Source organism: Pantherophis guttatus, chromosome 3 (genome assembly GCF_059756535.1).
Source record: "Pantherophis guttatus breed Tessera chromosome 3, ASM5975653v1, whole genome shotgun sequence".
Lineage (NCBI taxonomy): Eukaryota > Metazoa > Chordata > Lepidosauria > Squamata > Colubridae > Pantherophis > Pantherophis guttatus.
In genome coordinates, this window is record NC_142065.1 from 53,816,639 (window position 1) to 53,839,164 (window position 22,526).

The following is a 22,526-nucleotide window of genomic DNA, read 5'->3' on the forward strand; positions in this document are numbered from 1 at the left end:
GCAATCCAATCAACCCGGCAGAGTGGAGCCTACACCCTCGGCTATTCCACGAGCTCTCCAGATGGTTCGGCCATCCTCAGGTGGATCTGTTCATCTCAGCAGCCAAGCATCAACTACCCCGTTTCTTTTCCCGTTTCCCCGCTCGGGGAGCGGAAACAGTCGACGCCTTACGCAACCCATGGCCAAAGGGAATCCTCCTCTATGCCTTCCCTCCCTTCCCTCTTGTAGCCAAGGTGGTCCAGAACCTAATCAGAGAGAGGGCAGAACTGGTGTTGGTGGCCCCCCATTGGCCTCGCCATCCTTGGTTCGCGGACCTAGTGTCCCTGTCGGTGGCCCCTCCCTGGAGGATTCCCAACAGTCAGGTATCGCTGTTGCAAGGACGGATAGTTCATCCAGATCCACAGTCCTTCCAGCTAGCCATCTGGAGATTGAGCGGTTCCTCCTGACAGAGGCTCAGGTTCCGCCGGATGTCATCGCAACCATTCAAGCCTCTCGTCGCGAATCTACCACTCGTATTTATGACGCAACATGGACGGCTTTCTCCAGATGGTGTAGAAGACGCAGTATCGTTCCCACATCAGCATCGGTGATTCAGATCCTTGGATTCCTACAAGACGGTTTATCTTCAGGTCTCTCTCCGAATACTCTATGGGGCCAGGTGTCCACGATTTCATCTATCCTGTCTTACTCATCAGCTGTCACGCTGTCTAAAGATCCGTTGATTCACAGTTTTTTGCGTGGAGCTACAAACCTCAGGCCTCCAGTCATACACAGGTTCCCAACATGGAACCTTCCCAAGGTATTGTCAGCACTCACTAGACACCCTTTTGAACCTCTTCGGGAGGTGGACCTCAAATTTCTATCATTCAAGGTCTCGTTCCTGGTAGCCATAACATCAGCCCGCCGGATTTCAGAGTTGGCGGCCCTGTTGATCCGCCAAGATCTATGTATTTTTCATGCGGACAAGGTGGTCCTGCGTCTGGATCTGGCTTTTATTCCCAAGATCAATTCAGTCTTCCACAGATCGCAGGAACTGGTTCTTCCCAATTTCTGCCCTTCTCCTCAACACCGATTAGAAAGAGCATGGCACACTCTAGACATTCACAGAGCCCTCAAGATCTATATTGCCCACATGTCTTCTTTCTGTCGCACAGAAGCCCTTTTTGTTGCCTTCCAGCCCTCGTCCATGGGCTCCAAGCTGTCTTTTCGGCTATTGGCCAGTGGATCAGAGCTACCATAGCTATGGTGTATTCGGTCCAGGCATTGCCGGTCCCACTCCACAAGAAGCGCGGCTACATCAGTGGCCTGGTCCACCAGGGCTCCCCTGGAGGAAGTTTGCAGGGCGGCCACCTGGTCTTCTCCTACTCCGTTCATCCGGCATTACTGGTTGGATACATATGCCTCGGCGGATGCGGCATTTGGAAGGAGAGTGTTGCAAGGAGTACATCTGAAGACTGCTTCCCAGATCCGGCCTGATCCCACCCTATAGGACATGGCTTTGGTATGCCCCAGGCATACCCACCGTCATGAGAATGGGCGTTGGTCTTACCTGATACGCCCTTTCTGTGATAGGTGGGCACGGCAGTCAGCCCCTCCCTGTTGGGCCGTTCCCGGTCATGGGGATGGGTGGCAGTCTCATGTATATTTTAATTTTTCAGACACGACAGTCTGCTGCTCTACCTCATCTCAAAACTGGACCACACAGGAAGAGGCGGGACTTAAGAACTTTACAGCAGACTCAGTCTCATAGGAAGAAGGCAGTGTCACTCCCCAGGCATGACTGCCGTGCCCACCTATCACAGAAAGGGCATATCAGGTAAGACCAACGCCCATTCTCTTGACCATGAAACAAATTCTCAGGTTTCTTCATATTGCTCTTATCAGTTATTAAGATAACAAATATCAAGATAGCTTTTGGGTAGTCTATTGTGATACCAATATCATATTATCCTTAAATGTTGTAATATTATTGCCAAAGTTTACTTTTAACACCCAATACTTTTTCATCTTAAATTTACATTTTTCTGCCTCTTGATGTTTGATACATTACCCCAGAAATATAAAAAGTACAAGTGGGATCATTTTTAACTATTTGTTAAAATAAAGTATTTTCTATGTGCCTCTCTCTCTATATAAGTATGGGTCTATTTATAATTATACTTTGTAATCTGTTCAGTCATTGAATTTGGACCATATGAGGCTCCTAATCTAGATCACTGTCTGCTGCACAATGCCAGTTATCTTAAATCAAAAATCACTATTGGGGAAGTAAAAGATTTTTCACTTGATCACACTCATATGGAAAGCGGCCTGAGGAATCCCATTTTCCAACACAGCTGAGCCTCCTTTCCACAGTGGTTGATGGAACTGCGAGCTTTCTCTCTCCAGAATCTGTTGTTTTCTTCCATCTTGTTTCATCACCTCCTGAACAAGTCCAGAGAAATTATTAAAATTACTTTTTTCCCCATTATGATTGCAATTTGATCTTTATTTAGTTTGTTTTGACTGCTGCGTGGGCCTTTCCCCCATTTTAGATGGTATATTTTTAGCTTTTGTTGCTATGGAAACGTATGACATTGGGACCAAGCTAGTCACAGATCAAGACAACAGACGCAATAGTCTCATTCTGTTTCCTGATTGAAAGTATGCTTTAAAATATTAACCTTTTCCTAGTCCAGTGGATGAATTATAAAGCTGCTACAAATCCTTGCTATGTGAAAAGTCAATGTTTATAAAAGTAGGAGGAATTATGATACCTTTATTTGGCATATTCTCCTGTGTGCCATGCTCTGAAATCTGTTCCTTATCATCTGAGCCCCAGTCTCTCTGTAACCAGAGCAACACAATCACACCGCCAGGCTTGGGGCTAAAGGCTCCCCTATCCTAGCATTCTGTGTTACAACCAAGGGTATCCTAAAATCTCACAAGCAAAATATGGGGATGATGCCCTCTTCCACTATTGTTCCTTAGCTGATACTGTACTAAAAGAATACTCCCTGTTGTTCAAGGAAACAATCTGTGGATGCATTAACATGTGTAGCTATTCATTGCACAATCCTCCATGAATGGTTTTCTTTCCTTTGAAAACCAGTTAATTCAATGCCAGTAGGCATATCTCATGACAGAAAACTATTCGTTGGGTAAATTGTTACTTCCTTTTATTGAGGAAAGTCTTAAATTCCTCCAGTGGTAATAGTAATTGGATCATTTGGGGATCTAATATTGTTAGAGAAACTATCACATTTTTTGCATAGTATAAAATGGTATATATCGCCATCATATTTTCCATGCCTAATATTATTATAAAAATTATAGTCTTGTTCAACCCAAACATCTTTATGACTGTTTTTTCAAGGTCATTCCCATCTGTGTAAAATCAAAATTATATATGCTGTTTCCCATGTTTGTGGTTTCCTTCATTGGACTTGTTAGGAGGTCCAACAATTGCTCCTTGGGTTCTTTATAATATTGGTTGCTTTTCTTATATTTTTTCCAGATTTCAAAACATCCTTTCTGAGGAGCAATGAACAGAACTGGATGCTTATTTTGAGTGCTGTCTCAGCCCAAGGCTTTTTGAGAGCACTTGGTTATTATATTGGCAGTTTTATTTTCTGTTTTCTCCCTAATGATTTCAAGGATTAATGTGGGTTGACATTTTCATGGAACTGTTGATTCCAAATTCCCTTTCTTGATCTTTTCCAATCAGTTACTGCCAACTCAGCCCCACTTTTGTAAGTATGAAATCTGAGGGCAGGAAGTGTTGCAACAGGATGCCATTGCTTTGCACTTGTTTACATTGAACTGGATTTTCAGTTTAAACCCCATTCACTACAGGGGGGGATTTTTTGAAAGCTCTCTCTAATCCTTTTTTAATGTTACCAAACTGAGTAAATTGATATCATCAAAAAATTTGGCAACTTATCAACATTTGAAATAAAACAAAACTGCAGTCCTAATGCAGTTTCTTGATAGGCCCTATATTAGATACTTATCTAATCTGAAAGCCTTTTACTCTCATTTACTTTTCATTCTTTAACCATTAAGTGAATCGCCTGCTTGTTAAGCAACACCTCATACAACTACAACTATCAGTCTCCTGCCAGCTTCCCCTTTGATTGTGCTTGTTGGAAGCCAACTGGGAAGGTCATAAATGACAGTCACATGACTGTGGGATGCTGCAAGCTATTGTTCTTAAGAACAAGCCAGATGCCAAGTATCTGGATAATGGTCATGTGACTGTAAGGATGCTGCAACAATTGTATGTGCAAGGACTGGTTGTAAGCCACTTTTCTCATCATCATCATGGGACTTCAAGGACTACCTGTAGATCTAAAACTGGGAGAAAGAAATTGAAGAGTTTCCAGAGGCAAATCCAGAGAACCAGTGAATACTTTGTAGTGGTTAAGGTACTGAAGCAGGAGCTGGGAGGTTTAAATTCCCCCTCAGCCATGAAAGCTCATTGAAAATTATTCTCAACCTAATCTACTTCATAAATTAGTGTGAGGAAAATAGGACCGATCGCAATGCAAATCATCTTAAGATCCTTTACAAAAAGCTTGAATATAAGTGAAACCTGGATGGTTTTTATGTCCCATCCATGTGAGAATTGCCTTACTCATATGCACACAAGACATTCATCCTCATAATAGTTTATTAAATATATATATGCTGCCCAATTCCCAGGGACTTGTCATATTATTTTCCCTCAAAAATCTGTATCCTTGGATTGGGTTTATTTCAGGTTTTGGGGCAGTCGGAGTTTTGTATTTGCCAAGGACACTTTGTTTTCCAGTATTTTACTTATAGAATGCTACTAAAGGAATGGTGCATACTGTTTATGCTAGCAGTAAAAATCAAATGGCAGGTTTTCAATCAAGAAATTGAGGGGGAAATGAGTACAAATGAGTTTGGTTTATCTAAGATTTGGTTGTGAAATTTGCCAGCAAAATATATCCAGAAAATGAAGAATAAACAAAGGTAGATCTAAATTCCCGACTTTCTGAAGGTTTTATTTTTTCTGTCCAGTATCAAGTGTACTGAACATAGTTCAAATCTGTACATTCTACACTATTCACAGTAAATTGTTCTCTTCAAAATCTCCCCAGATTTCCACACTCAAAAGTACACATGCATGCATTTAATAAGCAACCCAAGAAAAGGTTGCCAACCCCATCTTGACTGCTTAGAAAACAGCCTTTAGTGGAGCTCAGCAAATTCTTCACTTGAAGTCTCTGAATTGCTGTTTACCAACAAAATCACCTCAGGCTTGTTTTTTAAAAAAGGATTATTCTCTGTTTTTGGAAAGGGAGTAAAATTCAAGCTATCGGTCACTCTGAGAACATTTTGTAGAATGCAGTAATTGTATGAAAAACCTTGGAATCAGTCACCAGGCACTCAATGCTCTAAATAAAAGGACACTCTTCTTGAATGTTAATTTCCACCAGAGTGTGACTTGCCATTTTTAGAGTAGATGTGTGTGAGATCTGCTCCTATGATTGATAGAATATTATCATCAGTTGGGTTTATTTATTTCAGTGAAGACTCGTTAAAGTTTTACCTTCTACACGAATGCTTTCTTACCCCCATTGTTGCCCATCCCTCCTCATCTATTATAACGTAGTTGAAATTTTGGGATTGTTTGCCATTCTTCTGTTTTGCTTTGCTTTTATAACATGAGCCTTTTCTTAAATTGCTGATGTGTGCAATAGTTTGGAAGTTTGGTTGACTTCAAGAAGCACTGAAAATATCGAGAAAGCAATTCTCAAGTCACAGAAGTGGGTGAGGAGATGTGGCAGAGTCTCTGTAAATTAGTTCCAAATGGAACTCAAGTCTGCTCTGACATCTCCACTCATTCCTGTGCCTCTGAGAATTCAAATGTCACCTGTCAGCATACATACAGCCACAGGCAATTTAATCACTGTCATTTTGCTAACAAGAGTTTAAGAAGCCACTAGCCTGGAGTATTTACTGAGAATAATCAGTGCCTGACATTGAAAATTGCATTGGAGTTAAGGGTAAAAGGCTAGTGTCCCCACTGTCTACTTGGGAACAACAAATATCTCTGGCATCCTTGTAAGGCAAATATTAAACTGTTGGGGTTAAATAATATCTACCAGACATTGGCAAATTTTGTCTCAGAAGACTGTCCGTTTATCAACATTTAAATGGTTCTTCCCAATGTAACCCAGGCAAAATAGATGAAATACATGTGTGGCAACCTCCCTTCTTCCTCATACTTTAAAGACAAACCACAGTTTGCATGCATTTATTAGAATATTAATAAATATTAATATTTATTAATATTGCTTAACGCACAATGTTTAACGCATTGTAAGCCGCCCTGAGTCTTCGGAGAAGGGTGGCATATAAATCAAATTTAAAAAAATAATAATAATGTGTATCTCATCCTTCAACTTCACAGAGAAACATAAGTAACTAAAACATTACAAAAACATAGGAAAACAAAATAACATTTGTTTTCTGATAACAGAATTTGTATCTGATAACAGATACAAAAAAAATCACATGTAACTAAAAGTTGAGAATTGGGATGCAGTGCAAAATACCAGAGCTGATCAAAATTCTGTCTGAAGTTGTCTTCAGTTGCCAGAAAAAGCTTTAAAAGATAGGAAATCAGACCTTCAGAGAGAGAGAGAAAATGCTTCCTTGGAGTATTTTCGGGTGCCATCACAAAAATGATACATCACGTGTGCTGATTAATTTGTACCTTATTCATTTTAGAACAAAGAAAAATAACTTTCCAGTTTTATGTATTGGCAGGAAAGTGGTCCAAAGACACTAGGACACAGACTGGGTAGAACGTGGGTTTAAAAGAAAATTATTTTGATTTCTTCCTAGATGCATATTGCTAACAGTGCTTTTTTATTTTCATTTCCTCTTTTGAAATGGGGGTAATATACCTACTTCGTTGCATTTCCACATCTGAAACCTTTTGGCCACAGCTGTTATGTGAACATTAATTACAGTAATAACCAAGAGAACTCCCAAACTGTGTTTAATTTCAAGTAGGGGAGATCCTATTGAAGAATGCAATAAACCCCCTCATTAAGAAAACTAACCACCACCCAGGAAGGAAGGAAGGAAGGAAGGAAGGAAGGAAGGAAGGAAGGAAGGAAGGAAGGAAGGAAGGAAGGGAAAGGAAAGGAAAGGAAAGGAAGGAAGAAAGGAAAGAAAGAAAGAAAGAAAGAAAGAAAGAAAGAAAGAAAGAAAGAAAGAAAGAAAGAAAGAAAGAAAGAAAGATCCTCTGCCTTGTCTAAATTAAACTTTTAATGATTGCCTTCAAGCACATTGTGGACAGCCATTTTCCCAATAGAACTGTGTGATAAAGGAGATATTTTAATTGGCCAAGTAGAATGGTCCAGAGGCAGCACAAAAGGCTCACCTTAAAAAAAAATCTTGCACCTTTACAGCCTATTTATTACATGGCTAGCGACTTCTTTGCCCAATCATATCATGTTCTGTGTTGAGTCCGAATAAAGATAGGGAGTTGTTCACCTCCTGGCAATTCCATTTTCCCTATGTGGCAAGAGACTTTGATGTAAACCCATGCTTATTTAATACATTGGTTCCAAGATGTTTATCCAGAAAAGGCTAACAGGGCAGTTGTAGGCCTACTTAGGAGATTTTGGCCTATGTAGAGTAGCTGGAATAGTCTTAATATCCCCTAAATCCCACTGGTCTTACTTGCTCAGCTTTCTTAAAAGAAAGAATGTTATCTCTAATGCACAGCTTGACTTTTTTTTCATGCCAGTGGTTTTCTCAGAAGAAAACTGTAATAGGAATTGCAACTTGACCACTAATGTCATCTTTTGCAGAACCATAAAAGTAGAGGTGTATGACTGGGATCGAGATGGCAGGTAAGTAACATTTAGTTCCTTGCATTTAGTCATTTTTTTAAAAAAGGAAAACTACCTTGATAAAAATTAAATGAAAAGAAAATGCAGCAAGAACATATAGCATACTTGAATTTATGGAGCTTGAGGCAAAAGGGCCCTTGTCCCCCACAAAAGAGGAAAGACTTACTATCCCAGTCTTCCATGTGTATTGAGACTAGAATTCCAGCTGTGATGTTGAAAATGATGAGAATTATAAATCCAAACACATCTCACCGGCCCTAGATTTGGAAAGGTTGGCTTTGCCTTATGAATCACTTTATTTAATAAATAGAGCATTGTCTAAGTAAATGACAGGAGAAGAATGAAAAGTAGACTAGACTAGAACTCCATATACTGGTAGCTGGACCAAAAATATACAAATTAAGGAAGTGAGGAATAGGCAGATTTTCCACTGATTGGCTCTGACGTTTTATTGCTCCTCATCTTGGACCATCAAGGTATAAAGAAATAGGATTCTTTGTTGTATATCACCTCTCACAATCTTATTTTCTGTTAACAGTCATGATTTCATTGGAGAGTTTACAACCAGCTATAGAGAACTGGCACGAGGACAAAGCCAGTTTAATGTCTATGAGGTGAGTAGCTTCTCAAGGTGCCCCTTAATATCAGCATCCAAAGTTAATTGATATTGATGGATGACTGAAAAAAATGGTTGAAATGGTTTAAAAATTCTTGTCTTGAGCAAACAGCCAGACTTTATGATCCATCTGGTCCATTCTATTATGACCCCTGCATTCTGTGGTGATTTGATTAAAACCATAGGTTTTTTTTCACCATGTGCCATCACTCTGCTGAACACTTAATTCCCACAGCACTGTCTCACTTCTCATCTTTTCTCATCTTCTCATCTTTTCATCTTTCCTACTATCTTCTCCTATTGGTTTCTTATGATTTATCAATTGTTGTTTTGTAACTTATGATTAATGATTGTAACTATGATTTATGATCTATGGCCTATTCCTTGCTATTTATATTGTATGTACTCTATGAGTTTATGCACCAGAGACAAATTTCTTGTGTGTCTAATCACACTTGCCCAATAAAAATTATTCTATTCTATTCTATTCTATTCTATTCTATTCTATTCTATTCTATTCTATTCTATTCTATTCTATTCTATTCTATTCTACTCTGTTCTGTTCTGTTCTATTCTATTCTATTCTATTCTATTCTATTCTATTCTATTCTATTCTATTCTATTCTATTCTATTCTAGCCTAGCCTAGCCTAGCCTAGCCTAGCCTAGCCTATCCTATGCTATTCCATTCCATTCCCAATAGTTACATACTCTCGTGAAACCACATTTTTGTACTTATGACGACCTTTCCCATCAAAATAACTAAATTGAGCTGGATGGTTTCTTGTCATTTAAGGTGTGAAATTGTAGAAAATGGTAACATTAGCCTTAAAATAGGCTTAACTTAATTTTTTAGAAAGACAAATTAAAAATCCCCCTTCCTCGAATTCAAGACTTCATTTATCAACTTTGCTCATCTTCATGATGAATTATACTACTTTTTCCTGGGGCTTCCTCCCTAGGGTTTTTCCAAAGCATAGATCGGGGTGGGGGGCGAGTTCTACTGGAACATCAGTTCCTCAGTTTACTACTCTCAACATACATTGGACTAGTCCCACACTCCATATTCTTAAAGGGACTTGAGCACACAACACATTTTTTGGGCAGCTGGTTGGGGAAGGTTGTGTTAGGAAATTCCAGCTTAAGTTGAATTAAAATTAGTAGGAGTTACATAAGACCACTATTAATTCAATAAGGTTTCTATAGACTGTGATCTGAAATACCTTTTAAAAAATAATTGAGCAGCAAATGGTACCCTTTAGCTATCCAAATTATAGGAAGCTGAACCCAAAGACTGGTAAAATATTTTATTACTGTAAGGGGAGGAAAGATCAAAGATCATCTTTCTCCCAAGCTGATAAAATGCAAAGCGAATAAGAGTAATTTCCAATGCTTTCATGACATTCAGCCAGAGGCAGTTGCTTCGAAGTTCATAATAGTATTGCTGCCCCAGTCAGGAAATACTATCCCATTGAGGTTTCATTTTCATCCTTTCTCAGTTCAAACCCTCCAAAACATTTGAACTTCAACACCCATTAATCCTGCCAGTGTGATTCCTGACTGGGAATTATGCAGGCTGGAAATGATGGCAATTGCAAGGAAAGAATCAGACTGTGGAAGGATGAGCTATTAACATTCTTTCCTCTTTTTTTCCTATTCTGTTCAATCGTGCCAATTCTCTGAGACTGGCTGGACAAGTTCCTGCCGTTTTTCTGGCAAGGTTTTTCTGAACTGATTTGCCTCTACCTCTTTCTAGGGCTGAAAGAAACTGGTCCACGATCACACAGCCAGTTTTGTGCTTAAGTTGGAACTAGGATTCACACTCTCCCTGTTTCTAGCCTGATGCCTTAACTAATACACCAAACTGGCTTTTATTAATATTGTAGAACAGTTTTTATAGTTACTGTTGATTCCTCTGGATTCCTGGAACAGTAGCAGGAATTCTTCTCTCTTATTGAATAAGATTCTAATCCCAACACAGGTAGAAATACTGTCTTGCCTCTCACAATCAGTCTATTTTAAGACTAGTTTTAGACCACAACCATCATTTCCTTTTCAATGCATCATGTATCAATGTAATTTTCTCCTCTGCTAGGGAACTTTTTTTTTTCTAAATATAAATCTTCCAAAAACCATCTATACTCCTGAAATATTGAGGCTCTAAGCCAATGGAGTAATGCTGTATATATATATTTCATATTGCTATATGCTTCAGTATTTTCTAAAGGCTATTGGCCAAATTCTAGTCCCCATAAGGCAGGCAACGTTCAGCAAGGAATGAAATGTTCATCTGGTACATTAACCAGATTTTATAAATTTGGTGCCTCCAGAATTGTTGGCCTAAAACAAAAGGAATTTTCTGCCCTATAAATTGCACTAGGCTCCTAAAAATATATGCACACATTCCTTGTATTTTATAGAAGCAATATTTTTTCCCATTTTTCAGTTGGGAGAAACAAACCCTTCAAATTCTCCTATTTAAATCTTCCTATTTAGACCCGTTTCAGATCATTGCTTCCATATACTACATTAGCAGCTTTCACAGTCCTATAGGCAGGAGCAAATAAAATATTTACAATCAGGTGTTCACATGGAGAGTACTCTCTGAAGTATATACCTGTCATTTTAGATGACAATATGTTAGACTAAAAATGAATAATAACTCTTGAGCATGACTTATATCTTTACACTAAAGTCCTGCTGCTGCTAAAATACCAAGAAGTGTATCTGCTCTATAGCTAAGCAAGTCATGGTGTACACCTGATTTAGTATGCCCAATTGTAGTACAAAACCATTAATAGGGCATTGGCAACCACAGTACCATGCTAATTTCAGATCTCAATAAAAACATAAATAAGGGATTGCCAGAATGACCGTGGAGAGAAGTAATTTCAGACGGATTACGTGCAGTATCATAATTAGAGTGAATCAGTAGCTTGACTATTATCCACTCCAGCTATATGATTACCAGTCTTTCTGATAATAGGAGGAACCCTATTCCTCCTTTAAGGAAAGCCATTTGAAAGAAGTTAACTCTGTGTCTTGAAATATACATATAGCATTTACTAATTTTCTGTCCCAATTTGTCCAGGAGCTCAAGCAATTAATGTGGATTCTTTTCTCTTTTATGACTTTTATACATTTTTTGTCAGATATTGTAAAGTGTTGTTTCCCCATTTACAATTCTTTTTCAAACCTAAAAACTTTCAGCCTGAACATCCCATTGTTTGGAATGGGACTACCTAAGCTTTATGCAACAGTTCAGTTGCACTCTCCCCACTGAGTTATATAAAAGCATTATAACACTGGCTGTTCTATTTTTAACCTATTTCCTGATCTTCCCAAACACAGCGTTTGCCTTTTTCATTTCTGCGACTGCATGCTGAGATGATGTGGGTTTTTTTTTTTAAACCTATCCACCACAACCAAAATATCTCTTTCCTGTTGAATCATTAGAGCTTAGGCTACCTGTACATGTGGCAAAGAACTCTTGTTTTCCTAATCCAGTTTGAAGAGGTTGCTCTGACATTTATCAAATTGTGTTTTCACCATCTTGAATAATTTAGTGTCCTCTACAAACTTGGCATCCTTAGGGCTTGTTTCCTGACCCCAAATCATTGATGAATAAAATGCAAAACACGAGGGGAGGGGTATGTGGGACAGAAGTGGGGGGGGGTAACCACTTGTTCCATTGTGAAAACTATATTTAATTCTCCCTTCAATTCCATGTCGTGCACAAAAGTTCTTTTTTTATGAGATAGCAATAGCACTTGCACTTATATACCGCTTCACAGTGCTTTACAGCCCTCTCTAAGCAGTTTACAGAATTAGCATACTTCCCCAATAATCTGGATCCTCAGAGATAATGTATAGGTTATCATAGGAGTCCATGGAAAAAGCTTTCCACTGTTTCCAAGTTGAAGAATATATATTTCCCTTATCTGTGTACAGCATTTAGTAAAAGCTCTGATGATGTTACATAATTGTAAATTGGCATAATTTGTGTGATAGCATCATGATATGCACAGATGCTCATGCATATCTACATACCTCTTGAGACTACTAACATGTAATGTTAATATTGGGCTTTAAATAGCACCGAACAAGTGCCAAGAGGCTGGAACTAGATTTGACTGAGTTCACATAATGCCAGCCCCACTTAAACAGATCAGACTGTGAAATCAATTTTGTAAGATGACAAAAACTGCTTTTATTGAAAGAGATTGCTATAACAGAATCTTGCAACTCTAAGTGTGCTGTCCTTCTTACAGTTCAGTGAATTCAAGAGGTATAGTATCAAGAGCTATAGTATAGCCACTTCTGAATGCTATCTGGATATTCTAGACTTAAAAATGTTTCAGCCCCTTTTGCACTATTGAATCCTGCCATAATACCTTTTAAACGATGATGAACAATTTAATATTAAATGTAAATCCAACCCATTAATGTTTTTTTAATAAAACATGATTTAAAAATCACATCTTGGCATGGCATGTGATGATCTTAACCAATAGAGTGTGGGGCCTGTCACTAGTTCTAGTTGTAATATGCATTGATGGTGCCTAAATTGAAGATCTGTCTTCACCAACAGATGACAAAACCCGTCTGAAGCTGGGAAAACAAAAGTTGCAACAGTGTACATGCCCAGTTGCCCACATATGTGCCAGTTACTTCAGACCCTGGGATTCCTGTTATTACCAATCATTTTTTTACATATTAATGTCTTATGCTCGGTAGTTTTGCTATAATAGTATCTAATGTGACAGTTCCAGGGCAATTTCTCATATGACTGGCCTGACTAGGCATAGGGAGATCCCAGCTGCTCCTCTCAAAGAACCTAGTTTCTCTCCTCAATAAGGGGAAATGGGGAGGAGAAGAAAATAGAGATATTTGCATAGTTTATGTAATTCACAAACTCTGCTGTTCTAGAGAACAGAATGCCATGAAACGGGAGAAGGAATCTAAATTTCTGTTTTTCATAATAATGAAAAGAAAGACATTCTCTTTGGCAATGGGCCATAAAAAACAATTCTGATATTTGTCTTATTCCCTTTCAAAGGAATGAAGGAACCACTATGTAAGATTATTTTTAAACCATTAATAGGAGAACTTCTGATTCTCCAAATATTGCTTAACTGTAAATCCTTATAGCCCTCACTGGCTATGCTGGCTGAGATTACTGGTTGTTAAAATTTAGCAAGAGCTTCTAGAAAGTTAGATGTTTACTGATTCTGCAGTGACCCAACTGTCCCTCTTTCTTGTTGTAATCCAACCCATATGAGACACATCTGATTTTAAATTCTTATTTTTTAGAAAGATTGCTTAGTATGTAATGAACTCTCAATCTTTTTAGTCCCTTCTCCCTTGTTCAACTACACACTGTGCTTGAAAAGAATCCCTTTTGTCTTTAGAAGAGAGAGAGACTCAGTCTAATTTTGAATGTGGCCAAGAATCATGCCTCACTTGTGGATGTGGATTAACTATCTGCAATGAGGCTGGTTACCTGTGAATGCCATATTTTAGCCTGCCCATTCACAATAGTTCCATTTTTCCCCCCATCCTCATTTAAAATTACCCAGCCACTGTTGTATGTGGATTAGTGAATTCTAAAGAGAAGTCTATGGATTATGAAGGGTACTTCCATTGAATAGTCTTGACTCTCCCACCAGTCTGCTATATCTTTTCTGATGTCCAATAGGCCTGTATAAAACTTTAGAAATGAGCGCTTCAAAAAAATTCAGAGATATGAATAAAGTATTCTTTGCCGAAGTTTTGGAAAAGTCACATTACTTAAAAGTTACATATAAAAGCTTTAGGTCTTTTCCCAGTTGTCTGTCTGTATGCATTTGTATGCAGACTGTGACCTACTGGGATTTTCACTGAAGTGGGGTGGCAGCACATGGATGTATCTGTGCTGCAGTGAGCCTTCAAAGTAGCCACATAAACCTTTTAAAGCTTGCATCCATTTTAATGCTCTGAAGAGGGATATTTTGCTGGCACCAAGGTGGCTTGCAAAAACACCCCTTTCAAATGATTTGCACAGCCTGAATATGCAGTGAATTGTCTAACACATACACATTTCAAATACAGCTGTGTCATAAATTGGTATAAAAATTATGGTGATAATTTTATTTTCAAATTTCTTTCTAAAGATCCATCAGAAATGGATTTGCTAAAAATGAACCTTTTGCTCCAGAATAGCCCAAATCTTTTAGCAAGGAAATCTGAGTTTCCTAATATGAATAAATTTTACACTTCTTTTTTTTTCTTTACTTTTTACTGCATTGAAGAATTTATTCTGGCTTTGAGAAGAGGTTAAGCAGGGCACTTTAACCTCATTCCCAACCCCTGGAAGACTTATGCAGCTGCATTACTAGCTGCTATGATTTAATAGGTGTGGGCTAGAAATTAGCAGGACACCTGCTCTGTAATTATGCCTTTGATTAAGACAAAAAGAAATGAATATAGAAGAAGAATAATTTTAATTCTGTACTAATATTTTTGTAAGGCAGTGCAGCACACCTGTAACTTGATCTATGGCAGCCTACAATGGAGGAAAGGGTGTCAGAATGCACTGATACTGCAGCATATGATGGCAGTCATGATGCAGAGTGCATTGTCAGATATTAAAAATGTTTGATAAGACTAAAATCAGGGGTTGGTGTTGGTCATGGAATAAAAACATTGAGAAAATATAGTCAGTGTGAATAGGATAAAGGACTGGATAGTCGTATATTCCAAGTTCATTGTAATGCAGAGGAATAGCACATATACCTACAATATTACAACTGATTTATTTCATGTTTCATGATAGAATTTATTTATTTATTTAATTAATTAAACTTATATACCACCCTTATCCCCAGGGGGACTCAGGGCAGAGGACAGCCAGAAATTAAAACACATATAGTACAAAAGTTAAGAAAAAACTAAAATAGATTAAATCAGCAGCATTTACCAATTTAAAATCCCAAATCTACAAAATCAAAAAATTCCCAATTTAAAACCCCAAAACCAATAAAATTAAAAGATGAAAAATCCCCATTAAAACCATTTAAACTAGGCCGGCTTGTTGGAATAAATAAGTCTTCAGGGCCTTGCGGAAAGTGCGGAGGTCCGGGATCAGTCGTATTTTAGGAGGTAGCTCATTCCACAGGGTGGGTGCCCCCACAGAGAAGGCTCTCCCCCTGGGGGCCGCCAGCCGACATTGCTTGGCTGACGACACCCTGAGGAGGCCCTCTCTGTGCGAGCGTATTGGCCGGTGGGAGGTTATCGGTAGCAGCAGGCGGTCTCGCAAGTATCCTGGCCCTATGCCATGGAGTGCTTTAAAGGTGAGAACCAACACCTTGAAGCGCACCCAGAAGACCACTGGGAGCCAGTGCAGCTCGCGCAGGAGAGGTGTTACGTGGGAGCGCCCTGTTGCTCCCATAATCACCCATGCGGCTGCATTCTGGACCAGTTGGAGCCTCTGGGTGCACCTCAAAGGAAGCCTCATGTAGAGAGTGTTACAGTAGTAGTACAGAGTTGGTAGGGACCTTGGAGGTCTTCTACTCCAACCCCCTGCTTATCAGGATACCCTATACCACTTCAGACAAATGGTTATCCAACATCTTCTAAAAAACTTCTGGAGGCAAGTTGTTCCACTGATTAATTGTTCTAACTCTCAGAAAATTTCTCCTTAGTTCTCAGTTGCTTCTCTCCTTGATTAGTTTCCACCCATTGCTTCTTGTCCTACCCTCAGGTGCTTTGGAAAATAGCTTGGCTCCCTCTTCTTTGTGGCAGCCCCTGAGATATTGGAACTCTGCTATCATGTCACCCCTAGTCCTTCTTTTCATCAGACTAGACATACCCAGTTCCAGCAATCGTTCTTTATATGTTTTAGCCTCCAGTCCCCTAATCATCTTTGTTGCTCTTCTCTGCACTCTTTCTAGAGTCTCAAAATCTTTTGTACATTGTGGCGACCAAAACTGAATGCAGTATTCCAAGTGTGGCCTTACCAAGGCATTATAAAATGTTATTAACACTTCACGTGATCTTGATTCTGATATTACAACTGATTTATTTCCTGTTTCATATTTGGCATGCTAGGAATTACGCCTGCTACCATTCTTTATTATTTTATTTTATTTGTACAAAGAAGCTTTTATTCAAGATGAGAAACAAGTTTAAATTCCATTGGTATTACGGTAAAATACCTCCACTTTAATACAACTCCCCCACTCCAACCCTTTGAAAAATACCTGCTTCCCCTGTGAAGAATAGTATAAATTGGTTTTGGTGTCATATTAAAAGAAAATCTTATTTTTGCCTGTGTCGTGGAAAAGAAATGTGTATTAATTAAGGTTAACCTGGATTAAGGTAGACTATTTGCCTTTTTAGAAAGATCTGTTGATTGTAACAGATGTGTTGATCTGTTTGGGAGCTCAGGAGGCACAGCTTCACCACCTCCTTGTCTGTAGAAGTTTAATTGGTGCTTCAGTTTTCATTCTCATTGGTACGTGATGAATAATAATGAGCATCTTGTGGGATAGTTGCAAGGATAAGAACAAGAAAGGCTGAATTCTTCATAGCCCTTCTCAAAGTGTACGTTTGTTTGTGGGAGGCTTTGGTTTAAGTCCTTGCTCTCTGCATTGCTGAAATAAAAACCCTAGCATATATAACTAAAGCAGAAGCCAGATGATTTGCAAATGAAGTTGTTTACAGCATATCCACATTTTGTTCTCTGAGCCTCCTTTCCCCACTTGCCTCTTCAGCCTTAGACTTCCTTTTTGTTTAAATAGAATTTGTATATTCCTTGGGGCAGCATCACATCTTTTATTTTGTTTTCCAATATCCCTCTACAAAGTGTCATGTATAGAGATGGGATTAGTATAAGTAAATACCAGGAGTGCATCTACTGCTTCTAGTGTACATTACAGGCTCGGCCAGACCAGATGTCTCAGAGAGATGTTTATATTAGCATCATTTTTCTTCTTTCTCTCAGGTGGTAAATCCCAAAAAGAAAATGAAGAAAAAGAAATACTCTAATTCAGGAACAGTGAGTAACATTATTATAAATGTACTTGATGTATTAAAATATTTCCCCAACATTCCATCTGAGTAATTTTGAAGTTGGGATTTCTTTTTTATTTGAGCCTCAACAATAGGAAATAGGCAGAAAATTGCATGTCTTGATGTAAAGTGAGCAGCAAATAATGCATGACTATCAGTGTTGTTTCCCCCAGCAGTTGTATTATACAAATACCAGCCGGAGGATTGGCCAATAAAAACAGGTGGCTTTCAGTCCTGTATCCAGGATTCCACAATTAAAATACCATAATAGAAAATAGTGCAATCTGATTTGAATCAAAGGCAGACAGAGCTGATAAATATTTCAACACAGACTAAATGTAGAAAATGTTTTGAATTAATGTTAATTCCTGCATTTATGAAAATGTTTCTTCTGGATTTTTGCAACCCAAATCTGATAATCTTAAAAAAACAGTTGTGGTAACCTATTGGACTGGAAGTAGACTGAAGATGGGGTGGCCTTGGACATGACTGCAAATCATCATTAGCGTCAGATGCTCCTGCCGCAGTAACAATTATTTCATTGGTCCTTATGTGACATACATCCTGTTTCTTCCTTTTCAAGGTAACATTGCTGTCATTTGCCACAGAATCAGAACATACGTTTCTAGATTACATCAAAGGAGGGTAAGTCATCTCTCCTGCTAAAACACTGAAATTTAACCCAGACATCATGGGAAAGATTGTTGGTAGGTATACATATTCCTACCAACCTGTGTGCGCTATTGCCTAATTAGAAGAGAATTGTACTTCAGCCAAAACAAGTAACTAAAATAAATTATGCAATTGACTGCTTTTAGTTTGCTCTTCTCTTTTCAAGATCTTGAAGAAGGCATAGCTTTGTATGATTAACCCCAACATCAGAATTAGGTTTTAAATGTCCAGATAACGCTGGCTTAAAGCTATAAAGCAAGGTTCATTATTAGTTTATGAATTTTGATTTGTTTGAGAATGCATAATTTTAATTCTAGGTTCAAATGTTCCTCAGCGGCAAGCTACAGCCAGCTACATATTTAGTAAGTCTGGCACCTCATTTATAGCCTCTACAATGTCCAAAAATGTATCCTGCCAAAACAGAGTGTCAAGATGATAATATTTATGATTTTAGGTATGAAAATATCTAAAGAAGCAGTGGGAATGTTCCCCAAGTCTCCAGGAAGCAAAACATGTCCTGTTAAAATTCTCCAAAATCCTCAGAAGATAGATCCAAATCATGCCGCCAAAAGTTGGTATCGAAATGGCCAAGGATTTTCAGCTGCAAAAACAGAAATAGAGATGGGAAAGCAAGGATAAAGTTGTAGTTTTATGAAATGCTCCCATTTCCAACCATTTCCACACACACAAAATAAAACAAAACAGGCCAAGATTTTTTTATCCCAGGTCCTTCTGATCACATCGTTGGCATCATTGCAGTTGTGGCCCCAAGATCAAACAATGGCTCCCATATAAATTTCTCTTTGCTTCCTTTATTCCTCCAAAGAGAAGAAGCAAATAGAAGGAATCCAGCTGTTGCACCAACATGATGCTTGTTCCAGTAATGGTTTATTATCCTGGTTTGACGTGACATGGGAATGCAATAGGTGATTCTTGCATTTCATTGTAAAATTATGTTGTAGGATTAGAGATGGATGATAAGGATTGGTGGTGGCAAAATGTTAAGGACTAGGCACACAAGAGTTTGATTTTAGCTAGTGATGGTAATTGGACTTCTTCTACTTTGAGAATGCTCAAATAGTATATAAGCAGTCCTTGGCTTACTTTGGGTTGCTTAGTGACTGTTTAAAGTTACAACAGAGTCCCTCCCCCCACAAAAGTATTCACAACTTGATTCCAAAATTCTGGTGGCTGTGCCCCCTTGTGGTCACATGACCACATTTTGGTTCCTCAGCAACTAGCCTGCATTTATGGCCATTTGCAGCATCTCACAGTCCTGTGACCACAATTTACAGTGTTTTTGCCAAAAAAACAGGGTTTTTTTCTGGTTTTTAGCAAAAGCGCTCCCTGGTGAACAATGAGTTTACTTAACAACCATGGTGTTCACTTAATGACCACAGATTTACTTAACGACCATATTAATTCACTTAAAGACTGCCACCAAAAAAGTCATAAAATTGGGTTAGGCTCCATTACAATTGTAAGTCAAGGAGTACTTGTAAACCTCCTGATGGAATGTTACACTTTCTGGAAAATATTTTCCATTTTGTTTCAATAGCTTGTATCAGAGTGACTAGAACTGATCAAGAAAGATGCTGCAGCTCTCTGACATAAGCTAGTTGTTTGCTGTTTTCTTTATTTGCTGTTTTCAAATAAGCAACTCTGAAATGCCACAGAAGCACAGCCATTGAGCTATTTAGGATTTAAAACTTCACATATGGCTGCCACTCATACAATTAAACATCTGAACAAGCTCATGTATCAGATACATCTCTATAATGTCATATTTGTTATCATGTTTTGTCCGCCCTCTTTTCAAAAAGCTTAGTGCATGGGATTTTATGATAATAAAATGGAAAGAGAAACAGATAAGATTCCCCTGATTATGTCAGTGTAACAAATGTCTCTGCCTCCTGATTTGAAATTGTGCTTATTTGCACCATCAGACATTGAATTACTGATAAATTATTCAAATGAACACTGGAAAGAAAATTATGTTCTGTTACACAAGAACATAAAAAAAAAAAAAGCTGCTGAAAATATACAGAGTTGGATCTAATTTTTGCCATGCATAGAGAATGCCTGCTAAAAGGGCTTTTTAGTCTGGTGTTACTGGGCTTCCAGATATAAAATTAATGTCAAAATATGCAAACAAAACAAAAGCAAGAGAATCTCTTTATATTTGGGACAATGTAAGAGGGTGTAATACAGAGCTTTTGGTCCAGTGCCTAATTTATTAGACCTAAGAATAACAACTTACCTTAGATAAAGCAAGCATTTGGGGGAGAATCTTAAAGCATAAGCTAATAAAAGATTGAAGACGGGTTAAAAAAAATAAAAATAAGGTAAATTAGGAGAGGCTTAGTTATTACTATTTTCTGTGTTCATCTTACATAATATAGCTTTATTACTTCCTATTTCTCTTGCAAGCTGCACAGGGAGTGGGGGGATGAAGAAAAGCCTCTTAAAAGTCCAAAGTCATTTTGAAGAAAGAAGCTCAAACACCTTGGAGAGATTTTGTTTTGCTGATACACTTTTGCCTCAGGCAGAATCCCTTTTGCCTGTGATGAGTCATCACAGCCAGTTCTCGCAAGAAAAATCTCTTTATATTCAGTCCATGTAATTTATCATATAGTTAATCAAATGTCTCTTTTGTTCAAGTTTCCCAGGCATCAGTTTTCCTATCCATTTACAACACCGTGACTTTTCCTAACAAATACATTTAATAGATGGTCTTCCCTAGGGTGCACATTTTGGTGTTGAGAACTGGTTTTGCAAAACTTGGAGATGTGCCTGAAGGATCACTAACTTATTTAGTCACACTTAAAAGTACAGGTAATCCTTGAGTTACAACCATAATTGAGCCCAAAAGTTATGTTGCTACGTGAAACATTCGTTAAGGGAGTTTAGCCCCATTTTACAGCTTTTCTTGCCACAGTTGTTAAGTGAATCATTGCATTTGTTAAGTTAGTAAGATGGTTGTTAAGTGAATCCAGATTCCCCATTGACTTTACTTGTCAGAAGGTCACAAAAGATAAATCAAGTGACTCAGTGGTGAAATCTAAAATTTGTTAACTACCGGTTCTGTGGGCGTGGCTTGGGGGGGTGGTAATATGACTGGGTGGGCGTGGCCTTTTTTTTTTTACTTTTAAAACCATTTTTTCTACAAAAAATGTTAAAAAATGCTTTCAAAAGGCTCTGACGATCCCAGCTGAGCTGCCTGATCGGCAGAGGCTTTTTTTTCTTTTAAAAGCCTCTGCCAATCAGGCAACTCAGCTTGGATCGTCAGAGGCATTAAAAGAAAAAAAGCCTCTGCCGATCAGGCAACTCAGCTGGAATCATCAGAGGCTTTTAAAAGCATTTGACGATCCCAGCTTAGCCGCACAATAATCAGAGGCTTTTTTTTTTACTTTTAAAAGCATTTTTTCGGCTGAAGAGGTTGTAGAAAAAATGCTTTTAAAAATAAAAAAAAAAGCCTCTGATGATTGTGCAGCTCAGCTGGGCATAGGGTGGAGGGGGGCAGGGATTTTTGCTACCGGTTCTCCAAACCACCCGCCTCTATCGCTACCGGATCAGGCGATCCGGTCTGAACCGGGAGCATTTCACCCCTGACATGGTTACTGCAGCTCTCACAAATATGAACCAGTTGCCAAGCATCTGAATTTTGATCGTGTGACCATGGGGATGCTGCAACGGTTGTATGAAAAACGGTCATGAGTCACTTTTTTCAATGCCGTTGTAACTTTGAAAGGTCACTATATGAACTATTGTAAGTCGAGGACTACCTGTACAAATAGATAGTTTAGTTAAAATGCTAACCGTTTTTTATTTTATCGTAATGCACCTGGATTAGTAATGCATCTGGCAATGTGAAGGATAATGTTGCATTGTGGGGACTCATATTAAAAATGCTCCCTTCCCTAAATAACAACAGTCATGATTTCATGATCACCTGGAAGCAAAGTCTTGATCGGGCTATTCTGCAATCCTCTACTTTTCAAATGGTGTGTTCTGAATTTCTGCCACCCTTACAATTCCCCAAGTCTGAAGGATATTTCCACCCTTTGCTACTGCTTTGTTGTTGTTATTTTCTATATATTGCTGAGAGCTGGCTTTTGTTTAGATGTTGGGCAGCAGGCTCATTGTTTGCAGCCAAGAGTATTTTAGCTGATGGATCTACCAGTCATTCTTGGCCCATAAAAATCCGGCATTCTCCATATGCAAATATCCAATCACTGAAGAATCCATCAGAGCTCAGTTTGTGGGTTTTGAGAGGCACTGGAGTCTAGAAATCAATCCAAGCACATTCAG

At 38.5% G+C, this 22,526-nt stretch overlaps 1 protein-coding gene across 2 annotated transcripts in view; it reads left to right on the forward strand.

Moving 5' to 3' along the window:
* Positions 1-22,526, forward strand: part of CPNE5 (copine 5) — a 137,105-nt gene that overhangs the window by 96,627 nt on the left and 17,952 nt on the right. For both annotated transcript variants that reach the window (XM_034414757.3, XM_087889586.1), the window contains exons 11-14: positions 7,836-7,877; positions 8,416-8,491; positions 17,476-17,529; positions 18,127-18,188. In XM_034414757.3, the coding sequence (XP_034270648.1) occupies positions 7,836-7,877; positions 8,416-8,491; positions 17,476-17,529; positions 18,127-18,188 (234 nt within the window). The remainder of the gene's footprint in view (positions 1-7,835; positions 7,878-8,415; positions 8,492-17,475; positions 17,530-18,126; positions 18,189-22,526) is intronic.